The 26,687-nt window shown below is 39.4% G+C and overlaps 1 protein-coding gene across 1 annotated transcript in view; it reads left to right on the top strand.

The window, feature by feature from the left end:
- The window catches only part of cntn4 (contactin 4), a 261,996-nt gene that overhangs the window by 149,586 nt on the left and 85,723 nt on the right, over nt 1-26,687 (top strand). Inside the window, exons 6-8 of the mRNA XM_080460691.1 lie at nt 12,789-12,992; nt 16,039-16,141; nt 18,611-18,795. Coding sequence (XP_080316817.1) covers nt 12,789-12,992; nt 16,039-16,141; nt 18,611-18,795 — 492 coding nt within the window. The remainder of the gene's footprint in view (nt 1-12,788; nt 12,993-16,038; nt 16,142-18,610; nt 18,796-26,687) is intronic.

The following is a 26,687-nucleotide window of genomic DNA, read 5'->3' as shown; positions in this document are numbered from 1 at the left end:
GATGGATGGATGGATGGATGGATGGATGGATGGATGGATGGATATTTGTGTTCCTCACTCCATTTAGTTCCAAGTACATATTTATTAAATTTCATGTAAAACAGATGCTGTCGCGTATAAATGCAGGCATCATCAATACGTCTCTACTCACTTTCTCTCTTTTACACACAACAAATGTTAGACTTGGGTAGTTTTTGCCCTTCATGTCCTTTCTGGATTAACCGGACCTCAAGGCTTAAAGTGATGCGTGATGAAAATTAAAGCAAAACAAAAAAAATCGAACAAAAAAAAAACATTTTGTAGCAACAATAGTAAAAATGCTTTGTAAGAAATTTTATTCCAATAAGATGGTGAAATGTTCGATTAAAAAAGACAAATCAGCATCATTTTATTGCACTTTGGCACTTTGCCCACATCATATTGCTTTGTAATCGGGTGATAAAAAATGCAGATATTTGTCGCAGCGTGCCCTCACATGTATTATTAACAGCATGCTGAACCATCCTGATGTAACAACTCCTGAAGTCCTCTTGTATTGACAGATGGCTGATTTGTTTGCGGTCAGATAAAATGAGCCTGTTTTTGGTCAGCCTAAATGTTCTCTGTGTCTAAATGAATATTCAGAAGGGGGAGGGGAGGTGCGTATCATCCTCACCGCCACCGCCACCTCCCCCCCGGGGACAGTGGATGCAGCAGGAGGAGGATGAGAAGCAGGCCGGAGCCTGCATTGTGGTAGAAATTAATCACATTACAGGAAGCATGGCTGTTGTGTCTCTGCCGGCTGACATCACTGCTTGTAACAGCAGTCACAATGTTTTTCTTGTCGAGTTTGTTCAGTTGTGATCTACTGCATTTTGTTTATCCTTCTCGAATCAACTATTAGCACAAGACGCGATGCACACACTCGCCTTCTCATTGCCGACTTTGACGCAGGATTTACCCAGCTGGAAGGGGGAAAAAAAGGAACGTTGACAGCGAAAGACTAGATTGAATTTATAGATTTAGAGTGAAGTGAGGCTTTGAGTGTTGATTCCTTTGATCAGCGCCGTTTAATCTTTGGTCCACAATATATAAGAAGCACCTAATTAATTGGAAATGTAAGGAAGTAGAAAAAAAGGATGATAAAATATGGGGAACTGGAGCTTTTCCAAGGGGTGAAGGCAGGTTGCCAGTCCATCAGAGGACTGTTGTGAATATTTTTCAGCGGGTATATCACATTATTTCTTCCTTGTCAGTCTACAGCAGTCATCTGACTTTGTGCATTGCTCCGATTGTTCACTGCGCTATCAATCTGTCCAGAGAAGACGCTCCGGACAAGTCCTAAAACATCCAAACTTTTTGATACAGCCAGGATCGCTCTGGATCTGACCCAGGACCAATAAATCCTATCCGCTGACATAGCAAACAGAGCGGATCGGGACAGATTTGTTGTCCGAGACAAAAAAAAATCTGTCTGTTTGTGGTAGGCATTAGGACCTGTTTACACTGCAATCATTTCAAGTGAAAATGCTAAACCTTAGTGTTTTGGGCGTCTTACTCAACAATGGGGCTCAGAGTACATTTTCAAAAACACTTTTTAAAATGGCCGACACAGCTCCCAAGTCTCCATCGTAATGTAAACGGGTGAAAATGACACTTTCTGAAAACACTCAGACCCCATCTCCTATTCTTCTTCTGCACATGTTCGAATAGATGGACAATGTGTAGACCTGAAACTTCCATCCATTTTCTCCCGCTTATCCGTTTCCAGGTCGTAGGGGTGGCAGTCTGAGCACTGTCTCCCAGATCACATTGTACTGATTAAGAACCTTTCCTGCGGTTGGTGAGTGCACCGGAAGGTGGCGCCCGGCATGGGACATGAACCCTCTACCTTGAGATTGAGAGTCTCATGCTCTACCAACTGAGCTAGCCGGGGCACTTCCCGAAACTTTTCTGAAACAAAAACTATTATTTTTCATGTTACAAAGAAACTACATATACAAAATATATCTGTCCTTAAAAACTCAAAAGCCAGGGATGTGCACGGTGTGGATGCCAACTTTTTAAGAACTCACGCTGAGGCACTGGTCCACCCTATTACTTACTTGGTCAATCTGTCAATCGATCAAAAAGCAGTTCTGTCCTCTTGGAAGGAGACCAACATAACACCAATTTTTTATTCAAGTTGTAAAATGCAGATTTCAAATGAAAGACCAATAAGCATCCTACCCATTGTATCCAAGATCACAAAAAAGTTGGTGGCTACTCAATTAATGAAACGTCTTGAAAAAGGATTCCCTCCACTGCATTGAATGCAGTATGGTTTCTGACAAAATCACTCAACATAGACAGCGAACTGCTTTTTTATTGAGAAACTGAAATTGTTATTAGACAAAAAAAACCTGTGTCGGCACTGCGTTTGACACAATCAACCATCAAGTCCCCTTGAGTAAGATCACGTTTCAATTTCTCCACGGACTCCTTAGCATGGTTTCACTCTTATTTGTCTAAGAGAACACAGTGTGTCTCTACCAATGGAGTACAATCCCAGTGTCTCAGCAGTGATGTTGGAGTCCCACAGGGTTCTATGCTTGGGCCTTTGCCATTTTGTTATATATCAATGACCTACCGGATGTCTGCCCAGAGCTTAATATATTGATATACGCTGATGATGCTGTGCTGTTCATCCAGGGTGCTGATGCTAGGACAATTGCTGACAACCTCACAAATGGACTAAGCAAAGTGCATGACTGGCTTGAACAAAGTTGCTTCATGCTCAACTCAAAAAAGACGGTCTGCATGATGTTCAGCAAAAGAATAGTGAAACAACCATCAACACAAGTCAGATCCTTTGTGTTCTTGGATGGTGAAGAATTGGAGTTCGTAACCCAGTTCAAATATCTTGGGGTCATGCTGGACTCCAACTTCACATTCAAAAAACAGATTAAAAAAGTCAAATATAATTAAATTTAACTTACAAAACTTCAAACAAATCCCACTTTTCATCACAACAGAGGCAGCAAAATCCTACATCCACTGTATGGTATTCTCCCACATGGAATACTGCTTCACATTATGGTCCTTTGCTGGTGTCACTGCGCTTAAGCCAACTGAACAACTATATAAAAAAACTATGAAGATATTTGATCGGAAGCTTCAGTCTTTTCATATTTGATAGAAAAATTCAATCTTTTAAAATTTGAAAACCTAAACATTTTTAAAACTAATTGCCTTGTGTACAGAGTGTTGAACGGCCTGGCCCCAGCACCACAAGGAAACAACAGTGGCACTAGTACTCGATCCACAGTGAGGGGGGACCGTGACGTGCAGTTTTGGAGATCCACATTTGCACAGAACGTGCTTTCAGTCAAGGGTTGTTCTAGTTGGAACATTCTACCAGTGACCGGAAGAGGAAGCACCACTTATGTCTCATTCAAGAGACAACTTAAAACATTTCTTCTCAACCAGCAAAATTGTGACCACTCGGAGGTGTTTTAGTACACAGGGACATGTATCTTTGTATTTTCATCTTTTATATCATGAGTAGGTCAGTGTGAATGAGTGTGAGGGGGAGGGAGGAGTGTATGGCTAATATTGGAACATGTGATAAGGCAGTAACTTTAGCACTTCAGGGATAGATGTAGTAGTCTGTTTGGTAATGTGATATGTTTCCTCTTGCGTTATGTCATATACGTATTTTAATGTGGTGTATTCTTTAGTGTGTTGTATGTTTTACATGTATTACAGTAATTATGTATGTTTGTATTTGGTGGTATGGTTTTACCTCATGGGACTGCAGATGGAAATTCTGGCATATTGACAGCACTGGATGCCCTGTCCCATTCAAATAAATGAAATGAAATGAAATGAAATGACATGAAAGTAAATGAAATTCTTCCCAGTCTGGACTCAAACCAGGGATATATTAACTGTCAGAGCTTACCAGCACACCACTGTAAAGCATGTATAAAAACATACAGATACTGAATTTGAGATTGTATTTTTATAGCTAATATTAAGACGAGGTGCTCAAAACACTGACGTCGCTCTTTATTATTTAGTCTTCAAAGTGGAATTAAACTGTTCAGTTTGTGTATTTATTTCTTTTTCTTACTGTTTCTTAGCTTATCTCTCTTTGGAAAAAGGATCCAAATGACGTCTTGATGTTCCACATTAATATAATCTTGTTCAATGAGTCTTTAATGAATCTGTTCTGTTCAACATTTTCACGGTTTTTATCATTCAATAGAATCCTGAGCAGCCATGTAAAACAAGAGCAAGGCTATTTTAGAATAGCTGCTTATTACATAGTGTAAGAATTATTGCTCTGAAAAACCCAGAAACTTTTTCCAAATTAAGGACATAAGTGCAATCCTACACTTTTTGTTCACATTAGATCCTGCTTTGAGTTAAATTTTGTTTTTGTAATACAATGATAAGTACACAATGATTGATTGATCATTTAGAACCGTTGACACTTTGGGGCATCCACACAGCAGCCAATCAGATTACCCTTCATCCAGGAACCATATTTTATATATTAGGCCCCGTTTATACAACGATTGAGGTAAAAACGTGAAACTTTTGTTACATTTTGTGTGTCCGTTTACACGACTGCTCGGGGGCCACTGCAAACTGACTTTTTGGAAAATGGCTCCCAAGTGTGAACTTTTTGGAAACACTCCGTCTCCAATGGGAAACGGAGGAAAACTTTTCTAAAATGCCGCTCCTGCGCATGTGCACCACAGATGCAGAGAATAGTTCTTCTGGACATATGCAAGTTGGTGGAAGATAAGAAAAATGTTGTGTCATGACTCTCAGTCCATATTATTCTGGGACTTAGTGGTTTTATTGGTGACAGTCACTGTAATAACAATCAAACTTGGTCGTCTGTCCATACGATTGTTTCTAGCATGTTGTTCTCTACACTGTGTGTGGTTTCATTATAAAAATGACCAACAGCACCCACTAGTGGCCTGTCATTAAAACAACACTGTTTTAAGTGTTTCTGCCATTTTCGTGTAGAAGACAGACAAGACAGAGAACAGGCATCATATTCAAAACATTGCTGTGTAAAGGCCAAACTATTCTGAAATGAAAACACAAAGACAACTCACTTGTGTAAACAGAGCCTTAGTTTCAGGGCAATCCAGGCTCTGCTTCAGTACTTTTAGCTGTTTTTGTTCCCCTTTGATGCAACTGATATCCATGCTGTAGTCATCTGAATCGACTGTGCAGTGGAGTAAATGTTCAATGCCTGTATGAAGCCTGCTGAATTGCACACTCAATTCGATTCACTCAGAATGATCCAATAAGAATACTACAATGAAAATGCAACCATAAACAATGCTAATGTTATGGACTTAGTTAATTACATTGCATGTTGTACATTAATCAATTTGCATAAACTCCATGGAAATGTCTCTGATCCATGAAGGCAAATATGTTAAATAGATAATGTGTCTTCACGTCCACGATGCATCCCCAACTTAATGAAGTCTTTCATTTCCAAGCCTTTATACTGGATGATACAGACACTTTGGGAATACCGCCCACTAAATCTTTAAATTTCTGCAGATCTGCCCGGACGTGTTTGAGTTGTGCGTCTCGTTCAGTCTTTGAATATTCAGCTGAGGTGCTCCTTTTGAAGCTGCTCGAGGGTCTCCTTGAGTTGGTGAATCGGCTTCATTCATTGTGATTCCTGCACAGCGATCTTTAGGAACCACAAAACAAGTCTCCTGGTACTGCTCGTTCAGTGGATCAGCGTTTGGATGTCACAGCCATCTCTTCCAACAGACCACAAGTGCTCTCCATTAGACATCGATGTAGTCTGTCCCCGCAGCGGAGCTTCAGACATTTCGGTTCATGTGCAGAAGCCGACACACTACCGTTGCAGTGATTGTGATGCCGCAGGGAAGCTGGATCTCTGCTGTAATTTGTCTGGGAGATGTCCTGTTTTCATGCCGCCTCGTGTTGTGTAGCCCATAAAATCAATGCCCTGGATGATTTTGTGAGGACCGCTCGGCCAGCTGTGCGAGACATCTCATTATGCTGCCGCTCTCTGTGGTATTCTGCCGCTCGTGTTATGCCATGTAGTCATATGGGCTTTAACGAGAGCAGGTGCAGCCATCGTCCAAAAGCACTGGAGAGGAAACAAACACAAACAACATGCCTTATCCTGCCTTGAAGTGTCCCTCGTCTCCCCGCGGATCTCCACTGTGCAATCGCTCTGTGTCGCTCGGCTCCAAATGCACAGCGGCTAAAACCAATCTAAGCCCCCCCACCCCGAACGGTGGCGAGGCGTTCGCTACCTGCGCCTTTGCAGCCAAGCAGGAGGCTGGGACCCCGCTGTGATAAACGTCCAAGACTTCCATGGGAGGAGGGCAGCGTACTTGAAGGACCCCCCCCCCAAGCCTGTTTGGTTTATTTGCTCGTCGGCTAACAAGTAGTTGGGTTTGATTAAGCTCAGCAGGAATATAAGAGCGAGGCCGATTATGTCCACATTCGAGGAGTCGATTAAAAAAAGTCACTGAGGAGTAAATCTTGTGCAAGCCAGACATATTAGAGATAGTAGGATGATTCCAGCTCGCTCAACACAGCTGCTGGAAGACAATTGGAAGCATGAATTATGAAAATCAGTATGTGACAAAACCTGCAGTCATTTCATCAACCTGTGGGACGTGAAATGAGGTTCAGGGTCTCGGTTTGCACGCCAAGAAAAACATTTCTGATTACCTACAAATCTCCAATTAAAGTCGATTTGCCTTACTACAATATATGTTTATTTAGATTTTCTGGCGCCTGTGACTTGGTTGGTAGAGCGGCCGTCTCTCAATCAGAATACTGTAGGTTTGTTTCCCTGTTTAGATGTCAAAGTGTCCTCGCACAGGACACTGAACCCCAAATTGATCCCAGCGGAGGGAGTGTGAGCCGACTCTGTAGGTGAGGTGAATGGGTGAATGGGTGAATGTGTGAAGCACCTTGGAGACTGTTAAATGAGTGGAAAACTGCTATATAAATGAAATCCATTTACCACATTTTTGCACTTTGTTCAAAAAGGTCTTTGCCATTCCCATTTTTCCACAAAGCATTTGTCTCCATTTAGTTATCACTTCAGGCTAAATTGGATTATCGACCAAGTTAATGAAGTAATAATCACCTAATTCAACCTACTGTAACAGTAATTCATTATTATTAGGTAGTCATTCTATATAATTATTCATCTATTTTACTCTCAATACTTTGCTGCTATCAATCACGTCTCTTACGTTTCCTGATGTCAAATCAAGAGGTTAATGAAGCAGATAACCACACCAAGCTGAAGTCTTCTGTCATCATGTCGCTTCTCACCGATGCTTTATTTACCATTCAAATAACCAAAGTTATCCCGGCTCCTCTGCTGTCTGCAGATCTGAATGTGAGCACTCGGAGCTACATACGCTAATCAGTGGGTGCAGCACCAAGTTCTGGGTAGAAAAAACGTGCGGATCTCCAAAGACCTTAAAATGTGTTTTCATCACAATCAATCAACGACTGTGTTTAATAAGATACCCTGATTCTTAGAGCGGTTTTTTAACTCCCAGGCAAGTGACCATGATTTACTGATTTACTAAGACCCCGTTTACACAATGCTTACAATCTTTCACTTACAAAAGTGAAAATGGAAAAGCTTTCGTAGCGTTTAGCGTGTCTATTTACATGACAATGGTGCTGGCAGCCACTGAAAATGCAATTTTTGAAAACACCTCCCAAAGTTGAACTTTGCATGTGCACGCAGATGTTACAGAGAACTCCTTAATTATCTTTGCCAACAAAAGTTGGGCGACAGTTATGTTTTTGGCTGCTTACATTTAATTATTTATTTAATAATTGGTTACTTTGTATGCAATTTACCAACTTTTCACAAAAACTATTGCCCCTTTGGGCAATTTTCATCGCTTTTAATCTGATCGATGTCAAGCCAACCCCAAAATGTTCAGGATTCCACCCCTATCCTCTGATATGCTGCGTGACGCAGTGATGTCATCACCCTGGTTGGCGGGTGGCGGCCAAAGGTCGGGGAGTCTCAACGGAAATTATAAAATGTGTGTACATCCGTGTCAAACAGTGATAACATGGAGCAATTCAAACGACCATAACAAAGGATGGAAGGAGAGGTGGATCAAATAACCTTGTAATCCATTGGTTTCCATGGTGACCAATTGTTGGGAAAGGTGCGCGCTTTACTTAGTTACCGTTTTAGTCAATCTTGTTATACTATCGAAGTCCAGCAATCCACCATGAAGTATGAGTAGAAAAAAAAGACTGTCTCTTAGTTTTTGAAATTTCCCAATATCGTAGAGGTTCTCTGATAAAGAAAATCTGTCAAAACTTTTTTTCAGTTGGCTTTTACCAGATGTTAATCACAAGCGGCAATCTTCAAGTGGCTTCTGAAGTTTTACCTCCAAACTGAGAGAATACAAATCTGTGCATCTTTTCTTTCCTGCATACATTTAACCTGTTGAGAGCAGGTGTGACAAATCCCATTAACAATGCTCTCCATGTAGGTGAGCCAGGCTGAGCACTCTCCATCATCGCTGCTGCCTCAATGCAGCCCAGTCATTATTACTAATAATAATAATAATCCATACACCTGCGGGCTATCCGTCAGCGGCCTGTCAGTGTGGATCGGGTGGTGTGAGCACACCTGTTACTTGAGGAATGTTAATGGGAAACGTGTGCTGAAGTTTTCTTTCAAAGCTCATGTGTGGCTTGTAATAAAACTTTGCATAGGCTGTGCAGGACGTTTGAGTTTGCAGCGTGTTAGCAATGTACTGGACCATCTTAAAAAGTACCTAGAAGGATCACATGCAGCACACACTGATCTAATGGAAGCCACAAGAGTGGAAAAAATGGAGCATTACAACTCATGACTAATAACAGCAACATAACTTGTTTCAAACACATTGACATAGGTCCATTTATACTCACTATTAAACTCACTTATGTATTAAAAAAAAAACATATCCCAAAAGCTATTTTCTTGTTGATAACTTTTCGCATTCAAAAGTGACAAAAAGCCTTTTTGGGAAAATGGGTGTGAATTATTATTTTTTTAATCCTTTCTTCCCTTGCAATTCTTTTTATGCTCGTGTTGATGAAAACCAGTTAATTCTCAGTTTTGCCTGATTTCTACAGCTTTCAACATGCATGTGTTTAGAATTTTATACCTCACAGATGCTAATGCTACTTTGCTAGCCACAAGGTCTCAGAGCTTTATATTTACAGGACTGTTATTAAACCAGCGAGACCTCCAGCCAGTAAAGCCCTCGTAATAGTGTTTTCAAGTCAAAATGGAAAAGGGACAGAAGGGAAGTAGCAGGAGCCGCTATCTACCTCACCATCCTCCATCTCACATACCATAATGCAAACTGTGCAATATCTAATTGTCTGTTCACTGCAAATGATCATACTTGTGCAATAATTCTTTCTGTAACCACAGCGCAATTTAACGTTCGGACACTTTCACTCCTGTATTTTGTTTGGAGTCTTATTCTTTTTGCCATTTCTATATCTAGCTAAGTTAAGGTTAGTTAAGAGTTTATGTTATTTTATATTTTTTGTACTATATTTTGCTAGGAGTCTAATTCTCTTTGCCACTTCTATATTTAGTTAAGTTAAGGTGAATTACCTTTTTTTTTTCTGTAACTCATCTTTGTTATTCTTTGTGTGCTGCTCCTCTTCTATTAAGCTGCTGGAACTCAAATTTCCCTGACGAAGTCCTCCTAAGGGATTAATAAAGCAAAGTCTAAAAGTCTAAATGTCTAAAGTTTATTGTTCTCTGCGCGCATGTATGTGGTTGCTTTACAAAAACAACAAACAGCACCCACTAGTGGCCCAACATGCCAGTTACATTGTTTTCAGTGTTTCTGCCATTTCCCTGTGAACAGACATAGTTTTCAAAATGTTGTTGCATAAATGCCACTCCCATGTTAGCATACAATTGTTTGGTAAGGCTTCGTCTTACTCGTTTCTGGATATGTTAGGTCATTATTTTTTGCTTTGTTTTGTTATCTTTTGTTAATTCTTTTGTGTTTTATTTTGTTTTGTTGTTGTTTTGAATATTTAGGTTTGTAAAAGTGCCGGACATTTCTGAAAAATTATGTGAAAGTTTCAAACAGAAAAACAAGTTTCCAACAAGTGAGCAAGTCTTTATGCACTATCTTATGGAGCCCCGGAGAGAAAATAATAATAATAATAACGCGTGGGAACGGGAGACAGTTTTGTTTTTTTCTAGTTTATTTCGGACATGTGGGTACATAACAAAAGAACGCTAAAGTCGTTCCCTCAAATTAATAATGTGAGGGAACATTACAATTTAATCTGTGGCCAGAGATAATAACGCGTGGCCACGGATTAATTCCCTTAAATTATATTGTAGCGATGGTGGAGCCGGTGGCTGTAAGCAGTTGTTGTGCTGCAGTGCTCCTGTGCTGTCGGATGTAGAAATTCAAAGCAGTTTCTGTTGTGGTTTTTTCACGCTTTTCATCTTAATATCATTGTAACTAACTTCACTTCCGTTCTATCATTCTACACCTCCATTCCTCCATGTTGAAGCATTTCATTCAGACACATCCAGAAATAAAGTGAAAGGAGCAGAAATTCACTATGTAATGCTGAACTGTTGAAAAATTTACCCCAAGCTTATTCATTCATGGCAAAGAGGATGGCTCGGAGTGGCGAATCGGAAATACTGGTGGGCCGGTCTGATGTTTGGGCCGCGAGGGCCGGTGTTCCCTTTTTTTTTTTGGCCAGTGTTTTTTTTTCTTCACAGCACGGGGTTGATCACTCACTGTTTCTGCTGTTCCTTGGCCGCCCCGGCCTCCCTCCACTGGCAGCTTAGTTTTTTGGCAGACGCACCCTGACGACGTAGCATGTCCATGCACTCGGTCAGTGGTGTTTGAAAGATGGATAGAAAGAACGAGGTGGAGCAGAGAAGGCTAGAATTAAAGAGAGGAAAGCTCTGAAAATAGATGCAACAAGATAAGATTAGGCAACTTTTTTTAGCCTCATGGTCAGAAACAACAAATAACAATGGAACAGGTAAGATGTTTAACTTTGCCTCCAAACCACTGTTCAGTTTAATTATCAAGACAATGAATTCTGTGGCGCTGTGGTATATGACATGAAATTATATTATTTGAATAATGGTATGATGCAACGCCACATAACTGGGAAACGTTGTCTATTGGCTCCTCAGAAACCAGATCCAGTCCAGAGTGGGCAGGTTGGACTGATCACTGGATCGATCATTTTATTATATTCACTATAATGAAGAGTATGATGGAGACATGCTCCATATGAGAAATCATCGATATTCTAGATGATTCAGCTCTACATTAATGAAACTGACCTGAACTTTAAAAAGGGAGATTTGTGCTCATAATTTAGATGATTTTTAAAAAGTGATTTAGTGTGAGAAGCAGAGCCAGTGGTGATGGAGGGGATTGATCCCGTGAGTATGGAGGAACAGCTGAGCTGTTGGAACAGTGCGTGAACAATCAAGCAGTACTTCTAATATTTGAGAAGTTTCTCAACAGTACATTTCATTAAAAACAGCCTCCGGAGCACTTTGACCCAGAAGAAACTTGATGCTTTCATGCTCATGAGCACTGAGGAAGGAATCCTCATGTCTGTGGTAAATGTTATTGTCATAAACAAAGTGGCAGAGACCACTGCACTGCTCAGGGATTATTAATGTTTTAGGGTCGGTCATGTTTCTTTGAAAAACAGATAATAATGTTATAAGAAAGTGAATTTTTTAATTCTGTAATTTGATTCTCATATTGCATCCATCCATCCATCCAACCATTTTCTCCAGCTTATCTGTTACCGGGGGTGACAGTCTGAGCACCGTCACCCAGATCACATTGCACCAATTAAGAACCTTTCCTGCAGGTGGTGAGCCCATTGGAAGGTGGCGCCTGGTGTGGGACATGAACCCACTATTTTGAGATTATGAGTCTCATGCTCTACCAACTGAGCGAGCCGGGGGGCACTTCTCATATTTTATGTTTTTGTTTAATTTTTAAGGTTTGGATATCTGTTAACAATTATTTGAAATATAGATTCTGAAATTATTAAAAAAAAAAAAAAAGATGTATTGTATAATGTTGGTGAACTTGTGTTGAACTAAATTGACATTATGAAGCAACCCTTACATGCAATGAATTGGAAATATATTTGAAAAATACACTGAATTACAAGTCTTTACACTTCACATGTAAGATTAGAATTAAATGTTACCTGAGGTGACTCAAAATGTTCTAAGCCCCCAAATGTAATTAAATCTTCTTCCTTATTATCAATTTGTTATTTCTTCGGTTCATTAACTGTAGCTTTTAAAGAGCTCTCTGTAAGTGTTGCTTGTTGTTTCTGCTGTTGTGGTCTGAGGAGCTTTCTGTAATGCTGATTCTAGTGGGCTGTCTGGGGAACTGTAATTAGTCATGACAACACAAACCCCAGGGTCTCCAAAATCCCTCATTAGCTATGCAAACCACATCCACGTGAAAAATGGTCATTTGAAGTAAGTCCAGATAATTACATTTGTTTGTAACCTCTTGCAGATCCAGTCATCAATTCCCACCTCGTGGCAAATGGTGATATATCTTATCACCACTTTCCCAAGCCAGAAGGGGTCGAAAGCTTATTTTAGCCTCCAGCCAGAATATCCAATCAACATTCATTCTATTTCCTCTCCAACAGGCCTGAATTTATACTGACACTTTCTTTTTCTTTTTTTTTTGAATCTTTATCTTTTTTATCCACAGATCTGATATTTTCCTGGATCTTCAATGAGTATCCAACGTTTGTGAAGCAGGACAGCCGTCGCTTCATCTCGCAGGAGACGGGGAATCTGTACATCGCTAAAGTGGAGTCCTCCGACGTTGGCAACTACACATGTGTGGTGACCAACACCGTCACAAAGACCCGTGTCCAGGGCCCGCCGACTCCTCTGGTGCTCCGCAGTGACGGTAAGCTCATGTTAAGGTATTCTCATCTGATCCTGGGAATTTCAAGACCAGAAAATGTGTCTGGATTGGATCTCAAGTTGACATTTTCTATATCTTTTAAGCCCTTTGTTTACTGCACATTTTCAAAAGAAAATGGAAAACCTTTTGTAACTTTTTCGGTGTTTGTTACCACAACAACGGCGCTCAGATTCACTAAAAACACAATTATTTGAAAACAGCTCCCACGGTGGACCTTTTCGAAAACATTCTATCTCCATGGAAACGGGGAGAATTGCAACTTTTCTGAAGCCTTGCTACTGGTTTCATTACAAAAACAAACAGCACCCTCTAGTGGCCGAACATGCTAACTACATAGTTTTCAGCATTCCTGACACTTCCGTTTAAATGGACAATATTTTCAAAAAGTTGTTATGGAAAAGCAAAACTTTTCTTGAATCAAAACGCAGAAATGATGCATTTTCACTTGAAATGTTGTGCTGTAAACGTGGCCTAAATATCCAACTTTCCGGGCTGCTCTATAAGCAGAAATAACCCTGTTGACCCAGTGTGATTATAAATCATATACAGTATACGCTCTCCTATATCCATAATATATTTTAACATTTTGGGAAAATGTTTTTATCCTGAGATTTTCTGTTTTTAGATTTGACACAATTAAAAATAAAACCACAAGAGGTTTGACCTGGCTTTGTTGCAATCTGGGAAAAAAAAAAAGGCTTTTAAAAAATACAAATGGAATTCAAAAGGTTAATTATGTGGTTCTTTGCTAATTTCGGCGTGTCCTTTAAACTGGTGGCTGAACCGCTCCTGGCTGGCCTTATCAAGGCTCTCCTAAGTAAAAGGTCATTGTCAGCACGTAATCTGAAGGTGGGCTTCAGTCCCATCAGCTCCAGCATCACCATATCTGAAGCAGCAATACCAAGAACTGCAGAACTGAATTTGCTTTCCACAAGAAAGGTCTTTCTTGACATTTACTTGGACTCTTGCCGTTAATTATAGCTGCTGCAAATAACACAGCGCAATAAAAGCCAACAGTAGATCCCAGGTTTTCAACCCCAAATAACATGTTTACATGCGTCATGCATAACCTAGATAACGATACCTGCAATTCTCAATCTATAAAGCTTGTAAATAATTATGTAAAATACTGTTTCCTTGCAGTAACATTGCTGATAAGATGCTAGAAAACATGACTTCAGCACACTTAACTAACACTTAAACTACAGTAATCCAGCCATTTACTTTAAGTTAAAGGACTCAAATGAACCTTTGATCACTTGTTTAACTCAACATATATAGGCAGCGGTTGAAATTGGCGTTACATTGAACAGTTTTTATGGGGTTATGATTGGAAAATGAATGATCTTGTGATCAATTGTCAAAAAAATATACAAATAAACAAGGTTGAACCGTTAAGGGAGTAACTAGCTTTAATTAATCTTAAAAATATGCTCTATAATTTTAATATGAGCTGAAGTTAATTGGGTTTAAATGCAGAAACTTTAAACAAAGTTAAACGTTTACATCGTACTTTTCTCTGCACGTCAATGTGTGTGGTTATATTTAAAAAGAAATGGTCAAGGGCACCCACTGGTGGCCTGACATGCACACTACACCATTTCGTTGTTGTTTCCAGGCAATAGTTTTGTGTTTGGTTTGTTTGAAATACTCTCAAATTAAAGTCCAACCATCTGACATGAGACAAAGCTCAGCAAAAGGTCCTCTGATGGGAAAAACTGTCTCTCCATTCCTGTTTTATCTGATCTTTTTGTCTCCTGCAGCAGCAGGTAGACATCAGCCAGAATCTGCAGGGGTAGTTATGTGGGGGCGGGGTGGGGGTGGGGGGGGGCATTAAACATTTGTCTCCTACAAAAGGTTATGGTATGAGACAATTACCTGTCCACTTCCACCTGTCTGCTTTAACATGGGCAATAGCTCTGTGGTTCCGCTCCGCCATGAGACAGTTGTGATAAGGATCTGAATTAGCTTTCACAGTCACTCAGGGAGCCGTCCCGATAACACATGCCTCACCAAATCAGCCAGATGAAATTGGCCTGTTTCCTCCATCTCTGGAGCTATTTGTGCAACACGACTTTGAATTACAGCAATGGATGTGAGGTGGTGGGTGGGTTATTGTTACGCAGGCTTAAAATGTAGTGTCAGCCAGGTGGAGCCGGGATGGATTACAGCGCCCCTAATGGCAGATTCATGGAACTAATTTAACTCAGCATCATTTTATGGGAAAATAAAACTCATGTGCATGGCGTGCTTTGTCAAACATTGTTCTCATGACATTAAAAGAGAGGAAGATGCTCTTTAATCTGGATGATAGACGTTACATCAGTTAGTGGAAGGAAGCCAAACATAAACAAATCTGTAAATAAAAAAAAACAGTCATCAGAAATCTATTCTACAAAAGGCAGAACATAATTTTATGACTAAACAAATAACAATAGAGTATCAGCATAAACAAATAGCTGTATGACTAAACAATAGAATAATAGAATGTAAACAATTACCTCTCAATGAAGAGTCGTAAGAAAACTACGTTGAGGAAAGCTTGACGTTTACAAATGTCTCTTTGACTAACAAATAATAAACAATAGAGACTGTTGATGTAAATAGATGTCTATAAGTAAACAAACAATTGTAAGTAATTTATCTTGAATAAGCCTAAACGTGAATAGATGATATATAATTTGCGAAAGGCGAGACGTAAACATGTATATCCATAAAAGAACAAACAAACAAACAAATAAATAGGAACAATAATTAGACATGTTACTTGATCACTGCTGAACAAAAAAATGGAAAGATTGATTTAGGTATCATAAAAAAATGGTACAAACCCCAAAAGTCAAACGTTTTTAACATAATGTAAACATATGAAAAGCATGTAACTTGAAAATGTTTTGTAAATACACATTTTTAACTGTAGAGCAGCAAAAACACAATTTAATTCAAAATATAAACCAAATCCATCAATGAAGTTAGTGACAGGAAGATGCTCTGTAATCTGAACTCCCTGTGTGCCTTCCTCTTTCAGGTGTGATGGGCGAATATGAGCCAAAGATTGAAGTCCAGTTCCCAGAGGTCGTTCACGTTGCCAAAGGATCCACTGTCAAACTGGAATGCTTCGCTCTGGGAAAGTAAGCTTCACTCATCCAGTCTTCAATCAGAATCCGCTTTAGCTGAGCAAGTGTCTGCATACCTGGCGAGTGAAACTCCATGAATGACTTGGTGAATGGCTGTGGAACACTTCTTATGGGTTAAATCACCTCACAGTTTGCTCGTACTTCCACAATAAAGGCTGTTTAATCGCGTAATATACTGTTATTGTCAGCACATCGCCCACCAGTCTGGCTTTTTAGACATCAAACTCAAACACAGGAGGGAAATCTGACTCAGTATCGGGTTAAACAGTCCGACATAACAAGGTTATTCATGCTGTTTTATGTTTTTTTAAAAGGTTTGAGCTGTTCAAAATACAGTGGAGTATTGTTTAACATTTCATCCACTGAAACATTTGCTTTATTACTTCCATTACGATAAGATATGTCGAAACATGCAGTAGCAGAAACACCTAAAAAGTCACTTGCACCATGTTAAGAATATATATTTGATACAAAACTGAACAGATCAGCCTTTAAAGACATGTATAGAAATTTAAAGGGTGCAAAATGTTAGTGTAAGCTACTATAAGACATTTTTATAAACACAACAACACATAGAAGCAAAACAAATACAACATTTTAATGTCTAACTTGAAATTCCTTGACCATAGTTACATAGGTATAAATATACTACCAACAGTAGTTCCAACAATATAAACAATAGATGTACTATTTAAAAATGTTTCTTGAAAAGGCTTCATAACTTATAAAAAGCTACATTTTGTAATGGTAAATTAACTAATAGAGGAGTATAATATCATCAATTAACATACTGAAAGGCCAGGTCTAAACAAACATGTCTATAAATACATGAATAAACAATGATAAGATATGTACACGGAGAAAGTCGAAACGTACACAAACATTCCTCTGACCAAACGAGAAAAAACAGACTGTCATTGTAAACAAATTTTAAGAAATAAACAATGATAATAAATCTAAATGGATCTATTTAGTCTTATCTACTGTATTATGAGAAAGGGCAAACAAAAACAAAGATTTCTTTGACTAAACCAGTAATAAACAATAGAGTGTCAATGTAAAATATCTATAAATAAACAGTGGTAATAAAATCTGATTTAGGAGAAGCATTTACGCACAAATGTCTCTATGACTAACAAGTAATAAACAGAGACTGTCGACATAAATAGATATCCATTAATAAACAAACAATAGTAAGAAATGTAACTTGAAAAAATCTAAACGTACATTTATATTTCTAACACCAAACAAATAAATAGATTGTCAATGTAAACAAACATATATGAATGAACAATCATAAGAAATACAGTATAATTAGAGAAAGGACAGACGTAAACAAGCATCTCTGTAGACGGACGGACGGATAGATAGATAGATAGATAGATAGATCGATCGATCGATCGATCGATCGATCGATCGATCGATCGATCGATAGATAGATAGATAGATAGATTCACTATCTATCACTTAATCACTTAATTCTGACTATATCGGGTTGCTTACTGCTTATGGACATGTGATTTTACACAGGATTTCCTTGATTAATAAGAAGACATTTAAATAAGCAGCCCGTGATCCGTGTCTTTGTCCTTCGTACTCGACGAACTTCCATGATGGAACAAGGCTGCAGGCTGCTCTGTCTCTTCTAGTACTGATACTGATAACTGACTGTGTTTATGAGCTACATTCTGTTCTGAAGCATCTTTTCATCACTTCATTAAACTGCCTGCGATACATTTTGGCATGTGGATGGGAAAAATGTTGTTGATAATGTAAACAATGATGTAATGATGTAAAAAAACTTTTCTTTCCAGCATGAAAAGAAAAAATATCGACTTTGATTTTTCACTTTTTCTGAAGTGCATGAAGGTTTTTTGTTTTTGTTTTTAGCCTCCGAATTTTATTTTTTTCTTCAGTGGCCCTAATACTTTTCCATATTAAATAATTGTATAAGACGGTGAAGCTGCAAAAAGAGAATTTAATTTATTATATAAACCAAATATATAACTTCGATAAATATATACACGCCTTTGTTTATATTTAGATGCAGATAAGTTCAGAATGTAAAGAATAAAAAACGATCGCAAACAGTAAATGAAAGACTAGAAAGATAGGTTTTAGTGAATTTTTTTGGCACAAATTCACCACACGTCTTGATGTGGTTTTTGGATATGTGCATCCATTTTCAGCAAAATCCCATCCGCTTCGAATGACACATTTTTAGCCGTTTTTTTGCGATTTTTGGGGAAACGGTTTGTAGAATTATTAACAATAATCCTAGCACATTATTCCCGAATTTTCTGCATCCTTTGATCTGCTTTTTGTGTATGTGTTCCCAACAGTGCGGGTTAAGTACCAAAAACCTCTTAAAGAGGCAGGTGCACAGAATGATTGTGCAGAAATAGGCATAAATTAATAAGAAGTGTGAAATATCAGCGAAATGTTGCTTCTTTGTGTCTGCAGCCCGGCTCCGTCCATAAACTGGAGGAGAGTGGACGGCGTGCCCTTCCCCAGGAAAGTGGACATGAGGAAGGCCAGCGGCGTCCTGGAGATCCCGTACTTCCAGCAAGAGGACGCCGGCACGTACGAGTGTGTGGCGGAGAACTCCAGGGGCCTCAACACGGTGAAAGGGAAGCTCTCTTTCTACGGTAGGTGGTCCCGTCTCGCATGAATATTTGACCACATCTGTCAGAGCCGCTCACACTCAAGAGGGGGGGGTGGGGGAAGCAGCCATGTTTGTTCCCACCAAAGCGAGTGCGGAGAGGCTCAGTTTTTACAGCACATCAGAATGATTAAAGGCTGTCAGCCATGATGCCTCTAATATTTTGATCCAGATTAAAGGAGTGATGCGGATGAGCCCGAGCCCTTGGATGCGACCTTGGTGAGCCTCGTATTGGGCTCCACCAGATGGCATCATGATTGACGTCCAAGTTGACTGCAGATCAGAGCCGTTAAATGTGCTATACATAGATCGGTGGCACATATGTCAGGGACATAATCCCTACAGCAGCATCTGGATCCACAGGAAGGAGGTTAGACTGGCTTGCGGGTACCCCCCCCCCCCCCCCCCCCACCTGACTCACAACTCCAGACTCTGGATCTGAGTCAGAGCAACTACAGCAGAACAAAACACATGATCTGCTCTCTTCTAACCTAAAAAATAATCATTAAATTCCACTTTTAAACTAATATCCATCTTTTTTTGGTGCATTCACAGCCCTTTTCGCCAACATAGCTTCTTTCTAATTCAGCTTAATCTAATTTCATTCAGTTTATATGAAGAGATAAAGATATAAAGTACAGGATAAAAACATTTTTTTTTAAATCATGAAAAATGTAATTTATAAAAAGCTATAGTGTAAAATTTAAGCCCATGTAGCACCCTATGATGTAATGCATGCACAACAATTCAGATGTAATAAAACCAATAATGTAATGGCTTGCCATTAGTGTGATATTTTCCTGTGAATATTTTTTTTACCAGTTATTTAATAAGTTATTGCATTATTGACTAAGCATTAATAAAAAAAGGAAGAAAAAAAAGCACATTTTGAAAATGTAGTAACTGCTGGATTAATGTCAGTATACATTTTTTCATTTCATTTCATTATTTTCATTTGGTATTATTACTGAAAACCCAGATACATGGTTACACAATGTTACACATGGTGGTTTGGAAAATCCAGAAGTTAAAGTGCAGCTCAATTGATATTGTTACCTTCTCAAACAAAAGTTGGTCGAGAAGATTATGTGTTCATCCGCGTGTATTTATGTATTGCTTTGTATGTATGTATGTATTACCAACTTTTCACAATAACTACTAAGTCTTCAGGGATGATTTGTCTTCATCCAAGGACCAATCGATTAGATTTTTGAAAGTTAATGGTTAATTGTTTCCGAATGAATACCCAAAAATGCAAAACAATTTCCCATAAAAAAGTGAATGAGAGAGGCGCCTCATGGAGGAGAACAAAGGAGATCAGCGTCCTAACCTGACAGCTCTCGAATCCCTCCCCTCCCCCTCCCCCTCCCCCCACCCCCACCTTCGAGTCATGCTGTGTCAGCTGTCACAAACAACTCATTAGGGGCATTAAAGAATTTGCCATTATTTACAGCAGCCCTGGAAGCTCCGCCACGCTGTGACCCGCCGAGCCTTGATTTGTCCTGTTCCAGCCACCTCCATCCATTTTGAAGTCTCTTGTCAGCCCCTCCCCCTCCCCCATCCCCCATCCCCCTCTCCCACTGTCTGCAGCCAGGTGATAAAAATCACTAGTCCTTATTTTGAACTCCCTTTTGAATTAAGCCTTTGAAACGTTCGTCAGCAGTGTAAGCCAATGGGAGGATCGATAAGAGGATCTCTTGTGCATCCAGACAGTCGACAGTGGGTGGGGGGGCTTTCATTTTATAGTGGCAGTATAACCACAATCAAAACCCTTTTGACTACTCACATAATTTTTTAATGCACCCAAAAACAAGAGATCTCCCGAATACGCACATAAAAATACATATGCAGCACTCTAAAGCAATAATTCCATCGCCTCGCCGTGTTTTGATGCACTTTAATGAAGTATAAAATGCATTTACTGAACGAGGAATTCATTAACGGCTCCGAAGCTTTGAATCCCTCTCGAGCTGGAGGTGGAATTAGATTCATTATATCCTAATCGAAAAGAAGTTCTTTGAACGTACTCGGGCGACATATTTCTCCATATCGGTCCTCTAAGGGAGGGGGGGGGGGATTTCCATTTAATTCCTGCAGTGGACAACAAACAGTGCAAATTATCAAAAGCAGTTCTTTCTTGTTGAGGGGGCGGAGGATGGTGCAGTCACATCCGCTGTTTCAGAGCACGTAAATAGAACAATTTCACGACTGTGCACACTGGATAATTGATAAATAACTTCAGGGTTGAACCGGCATGCTCACATGTAAACTAAGCACAAAGGGTATGATTGATTCTCTCTATGTTACACCAAGTTAGCTGACGGTCGCTCTTTTTTCTTCAATTCCACCATGTGCAGCATTGTGAAACTTTTCATGAACCGCGTCGTAATCTGCTTCAAACTGAGAAAAAGAAAGTGTTGATGGTCTGCTTTTTGGTTTGCTATTTGGCGTTGGTGGAGAAGACTTGAGGAACCAAGATATTAAGCTCTGACAACTTTGAAAAGAGAAATAAACAGGGAAATGAATCAGATGTATTGTCAATGAGCATTATCACAGTTAGGAAAGGACCCACTAGTAGTTTTCTTTTTTTTCTTCTATGTGTATTTCAATAACGAAGTAGGGATGTGAAACACATTTCAGCCCGATGTCATCTTGAGTGAGCCAGACCGGTAAAATAGTGCTATACTAACCCTTCAATTTGAACTTTAAAGTTTTTCTTTTCTTCTTTGTGGTCACGCAGAGTTTATTTGATGTAAATGTCTATATTTTCACAAAACCAAACAATCACTACAGAAAATGACTACAGTCTCAACATGAAACCAATTTTAATGAAACCTTCTGGTGCAAAATGTGGTGAAATGTCGAATTAAATAATCGGAATTCATTGACTCAACAACACAAGGTCTGAAGATCTATTCCTATCATTATTTTTCTGGGATTAATCATGTTCATTTCAACATTTGACCCTTTATTGTGCGAACAATTACATTTTGGAACTTAGACAATTAGTCCATATGAATAAAAGTAACTACACAAAAGTCATAAATATTAGTTATAGAAAACATTGTTATGTGCTATGCTTATGTGCTAAATGCATGTAGGAAGTCATATTTTTTCATGTAATACATTACATAGAAGGGCAGTGGAACTCAACAGTGTGTTTTACCAAAACTCTGTGAAACGATGATTTAATTAGGAGATTTTTATGAAAATTATAGAAATGATAAATCTTGTGTCATTTTGGCCACTTTAAGATTCTGTAAATGTCCCAAAAAAGAATTTGAATGCCCTATAAAGGGGTTAATGGCGTCTTACTTTAACACCCCAACAATGAAGTTTCTCAGTGAACCTGTGAAAGTTCCTTACAGTTCTTATGTACTGATCCTAACAATGCAGCCGACCATCAGACCCTCGTGTGGGAAGAAGCTCAGAACAGTAGCAGGGTAAGAGATTGTGATGGTAAAGCTGATGCGAGTGGGTTTCTTGGAAAGTTTCAGTTTGAAAAAAACTATTGGATGGAGGCGTGGATAAGAGCGCAGCTGTAACAAAGGCAAACAAAGGAATTCAAGTCTCTATCGTCTCAGTGGCACAACGTGCAGCCATGAGCTTCTTCTGCTGTTATAGTTAAATGGTCTTCACTTATAAAGCACATTGGTACTACTTCAGCAGCACTTTTAGTCACATGAGAAGTAAAAAACAAAAAAACAAAACAGCCAAGATGTGTATTTCAGTACTTATTGATTCAGACATCTACCAAAAGGTTTTTTCTAAATATTACAATGGGATTCACTTAATAGTATTTTAATCATGTCCCACCTCTCAAAAGGGCAAAACATAGACAAAGAAGCTACTAGTTTAGAGGCACCACATGAAAAGTGGTGTTCTGTATACATGATCGTTTTAAAAGGTGAAGCAGTGTTTGCATTTGATGGAGAACCGCTTGGGTTGGAATGGGCCTGATTCTAAGTGACTGTTGATGGTAAAGTCTCGGGTTCAGCAGCCCTCCCACTGAGTTATTCTTCCACAGCGCTCACATAAAAACACATATGCCACGATTGATTAAAGGCTGATGTGAATGCAGAGATTGCCTTTTTGGCCTTTCACTCAGCGGTGAAAGCATCGACAGTAAAGTGAAGGCTGGCGGAGACGCTGTGTTACAGAGTGGGAATGAATGTTTCTCCTCTTGTGGCAGGGTAAATAACAAGATTCATCCTTCACAAGCTTTCAGTCAAAGCTGTTTGCACGTGATGGCAGCCGCGGCAGAAGCCTCCAACACAAGTTCAATGGTAACAACCCCAGCCAACCTCATGCAGGCTCCCGTCAGGGGCAATCTCACAGATGACACCACAAAACACAAATATTCCCTTCATAATGGATAGATTTCCACGATACTCGGGATGCACTGCTGATTTGTATCATGGATCTTTCACCAGAACTCAGTGCAAAATTGGACCGGACACTGGTATCGATTAATCCCTAAATGATATCCCTCACACAACTGCACCGATCACCAGATCTGACTTTTGTTCCCTTTCTTGCTCTATTTAAATACGGGCGTTTCCTCTGAACACCCACGTGCTCGTCGCTGAAGCTGCTCCGCAGGCATTGACCGTCTCACACTGTCGTTCCTCTTTGACTCAGAGGCAAAAAAAAACCTCCGTTGTGTGGAAGCCAATTAGAGCCGGATTTGCCCCGTTAGTGAAAAAGCCTCCACAAAGGTCAGTCCTTGAGAGCGGCGTCAGGTGAAGGGAAACGCGCGCTCAGCCATCCCTCTTTGTCCTGCCGTCGGCCTTGTGTGATATAGGATGATAGTGGCCTGACCTGCACATCAACAACAACACATACAGAGAGCTTCACTGACTCCCCTCACCGCACACAACCCCACATACTTTTTCCTTTTTTTTGGGGCTGAATCATTAACTAGCCTTGAGTTACTTGCATGACGCAGCAGGAATCAATCCCCCTCCTCTATAATTATACCATCACTTACAGAGGAGTCATTGAACGCTGCGTTTTTATGCCACCAGCAGCCACCGTAGTGTAACGAATCCGGTTTCCATCACTTTTCTTCAGGAACAAGCTCAGCGTGGAAGAGAACGAGAACCATCCATCCCTCTATAGCGCTTGATCCATTGCGGGGGTGCTGGAGTCAATGCCAGCGAACTATGGGCAGGATCTACCCTGCACTGGTCACCAGTCCATCACAGGACAAACACACATAGAGACAGACAACCACACACACTCACATTCTCACCGAGGGGCAATTTAGAGTCACTAATTAACCTCACATGCATGTTTTTGGACTGTGAAGGAAAACCAGAGTACCCAGAAGAAACCCACACACAGAACATGCAAACTCCACACGGAGTTCAATGATTCCCAACTTTTCACTTTAGGGACCCAAATTTCTACCACTGTAATCCTTGGCGGCGATCCGGCGAGTTTAAAACTTTTAATTGCCAGTTTTTCACCACAACAGATGCATTTCGCTGTCATTTTGTCCATTGCTTCTATGAAGACATTTTCTATGGAACACTCTTGGCACGTTCTTTATTTGTTTTGACCAATCTATCTTTGTCTTTATCCTGACGCGCCGCCATTTCCCCTCCAAATACTTACACTTTTAATGGTTGTTTTGGGACATGGATTAATTAAATATCATCAAGTGTGCCAGGCTGGTAAAATAGTGGTTTAATAACTTTCAAATGAAACTTTAAAGTTTTTCTTTGTTGTCGCGCAGAGTATATATCATGAAAATGTCGATATTTTCACAAAACCAAACAATTGCTACTGAAAATTAATACAATCTCAACATAAAAACTATTTTAATGAAACCTGCTGGTGCAAAATACAGTAAAATGTACAAAAACCTTTTCCTATTGCTGTTGCATTATGGGTGTTTTTACAAAGTCACCCTGATAACATGGCTTTGAGGCTCGCTGTCATGGCAGCATCACGGATATCTCAGCTCAGGTCTCAGTGTTGTGGTGTGTTGTGTTGTGTTGTGTTGTGTTGTGTTGTGTCTCCTAATCTGAAGAAATCGGTTTAAAAATGTGAAGTTTTCTTTGACATTTTTACAAGTTGCTAAGTGGTTTAGAGGATTAGAGCCTGTGACGGGCTTGTTTTAGCTCTCTTGGTATATATCTATTTTTTTTTCTTTGTCTTTTTGAGAGAGCCTGACGCGTCACCATTTGTTCTTCCACTGCTGACTTTGCAAGCTTACGTTTGCATATAATAGAGACAGGATGTTCACGTTCAACCCGCCCATATCCTCACAATAGTTTAAAATAAAGAGGGCTTCTCGACACCTCATGAAGTGTTGGCACTTGCCCCCCCCCCTCCACATGGGGTCTGCGGTGGAAGTGCGTTTGTGATGCACTGCCCCTTGCAGTTTGGGAGCGGGAGCCGCGTGTAGTATAAATGGTACACACGTTCTGTCATGCTGATTCTACACAGCTAAGTTCTGCACGTCACGCCCGTGCGTCAAGCATAAAACAGCCTTAAGTTGGACCAAAATGTGTTAATTTCCAGTGACTGACCTCCATTCACACTTTCATTACAAAAACTGAAAGATGCCATAATTCCTCAAGTGAATTTGTGGCGGTTTACAACACAAGACAGCGATTACATTATAGGTTAACAGCCTGTGCTGTATTCAGAATGTAATTTCCTATCTTTATATACACGCGTTGTATCAGTTTAGCAGATAACTCAGGAAGAGGCACTCAGCCGAATATTAAATATCCTTTACTGCACAAACTGTGACCTATGAGGATGATTCACTGTAAATAAGATAGTGGAAGTAATACCTTTTTTATGACACAGTTTTGCCTGCAAGTCTTATATCCTCAAATGTCCCCCTGATATTAAGCTGGTGGGAGCCTGCCAGGCAACACAGAGGGAAAACGCTCAAGTGTGTAAAAATCCAAAATAGCATCAACTGAATATGAGTGTTGATTTTATGTTTTGATTGGTTCATCTTGAAATGCATGTATTATGGATGCAGAAGCAAATGTAGAGAAAGCTCATTTTGTGACAAATGTGTTTAAAGCAAATAATAATGGGCTGTTTTTAGCAGGCCGGCTATCTATACATATATATATATATCAAACATAAATGATTGAAAAAATAAACAAATTATTTAAAGTGTAGTCATTACCAGTAATATACATATAGACAAGGTTCAGATCATCATTCTTGAGCAAATAATAACCTTTTTACATTTTTGTGAAAAGATGCAGAAACATAAATTCAAAACTTTGCTATTATTACATAATATATGTATATATATGTATGTATTCACATAATTACTCAGGTTTCTTAATTGTTATTCCTTTTGTTTTCACCACCACCATAACTAATATCCTGTTGATATAGTGATATAATATTGTGACACCTTTATTTATCCCCACAAGGGATTTGTAGTTCCCAATTGTACACTATTTCTCTAATACATTCATTCATTTCTTGACAGACATTATTATTCCCAACACATTACCATTATTTCACAAATAATGAAAACGTCTTAGTTTTGTCTTTCCTCATAATTTTTGCAATATTGTATATTTCATATGATGGATAATATATTTATTTAGCTTCTTGGTGTTGGTCGTCAGTGTTTAGATTCCATAGTTGGAGTCCTTTGGCAGAAATGCAGTGTTCCTTTGACTTATTTCTGAATGTTGGTCTTTTTTAAATGTCTTTATTTTTTAAAACATTCTGGTTGTGTGTGTTGGCTGTAATTGGTTGGAGCCCTCTGTGACCTCAGAGGAAGCTGAAAATTGACGGCTGGGTAATAAATCGACCTGGTTAAATCCAAAGAGGATTGCCCGTGCTAATTTAGCGCTATTTATCGCATTCTTTCATGTCCGATCTTCG

The sequence above is a fragment of the Lipophrys pholis genome (genome assembly GCF_963383615.2).
Source record: "Lipophrys pholis genome assembly, chromosome: 4".
NCBI classification, from domain to species: Eukaryota; Metazoa; Chordata; class Actinopteri; order Blenniiformes; family Blenniidae; genus Lipophrys; species Lipophrys pholis.
The sequence above is the reverse complement of the archived record's forward strand: the minus strand, read 5'-3'. Positions and strand labels throughout refer to the sequence as shown.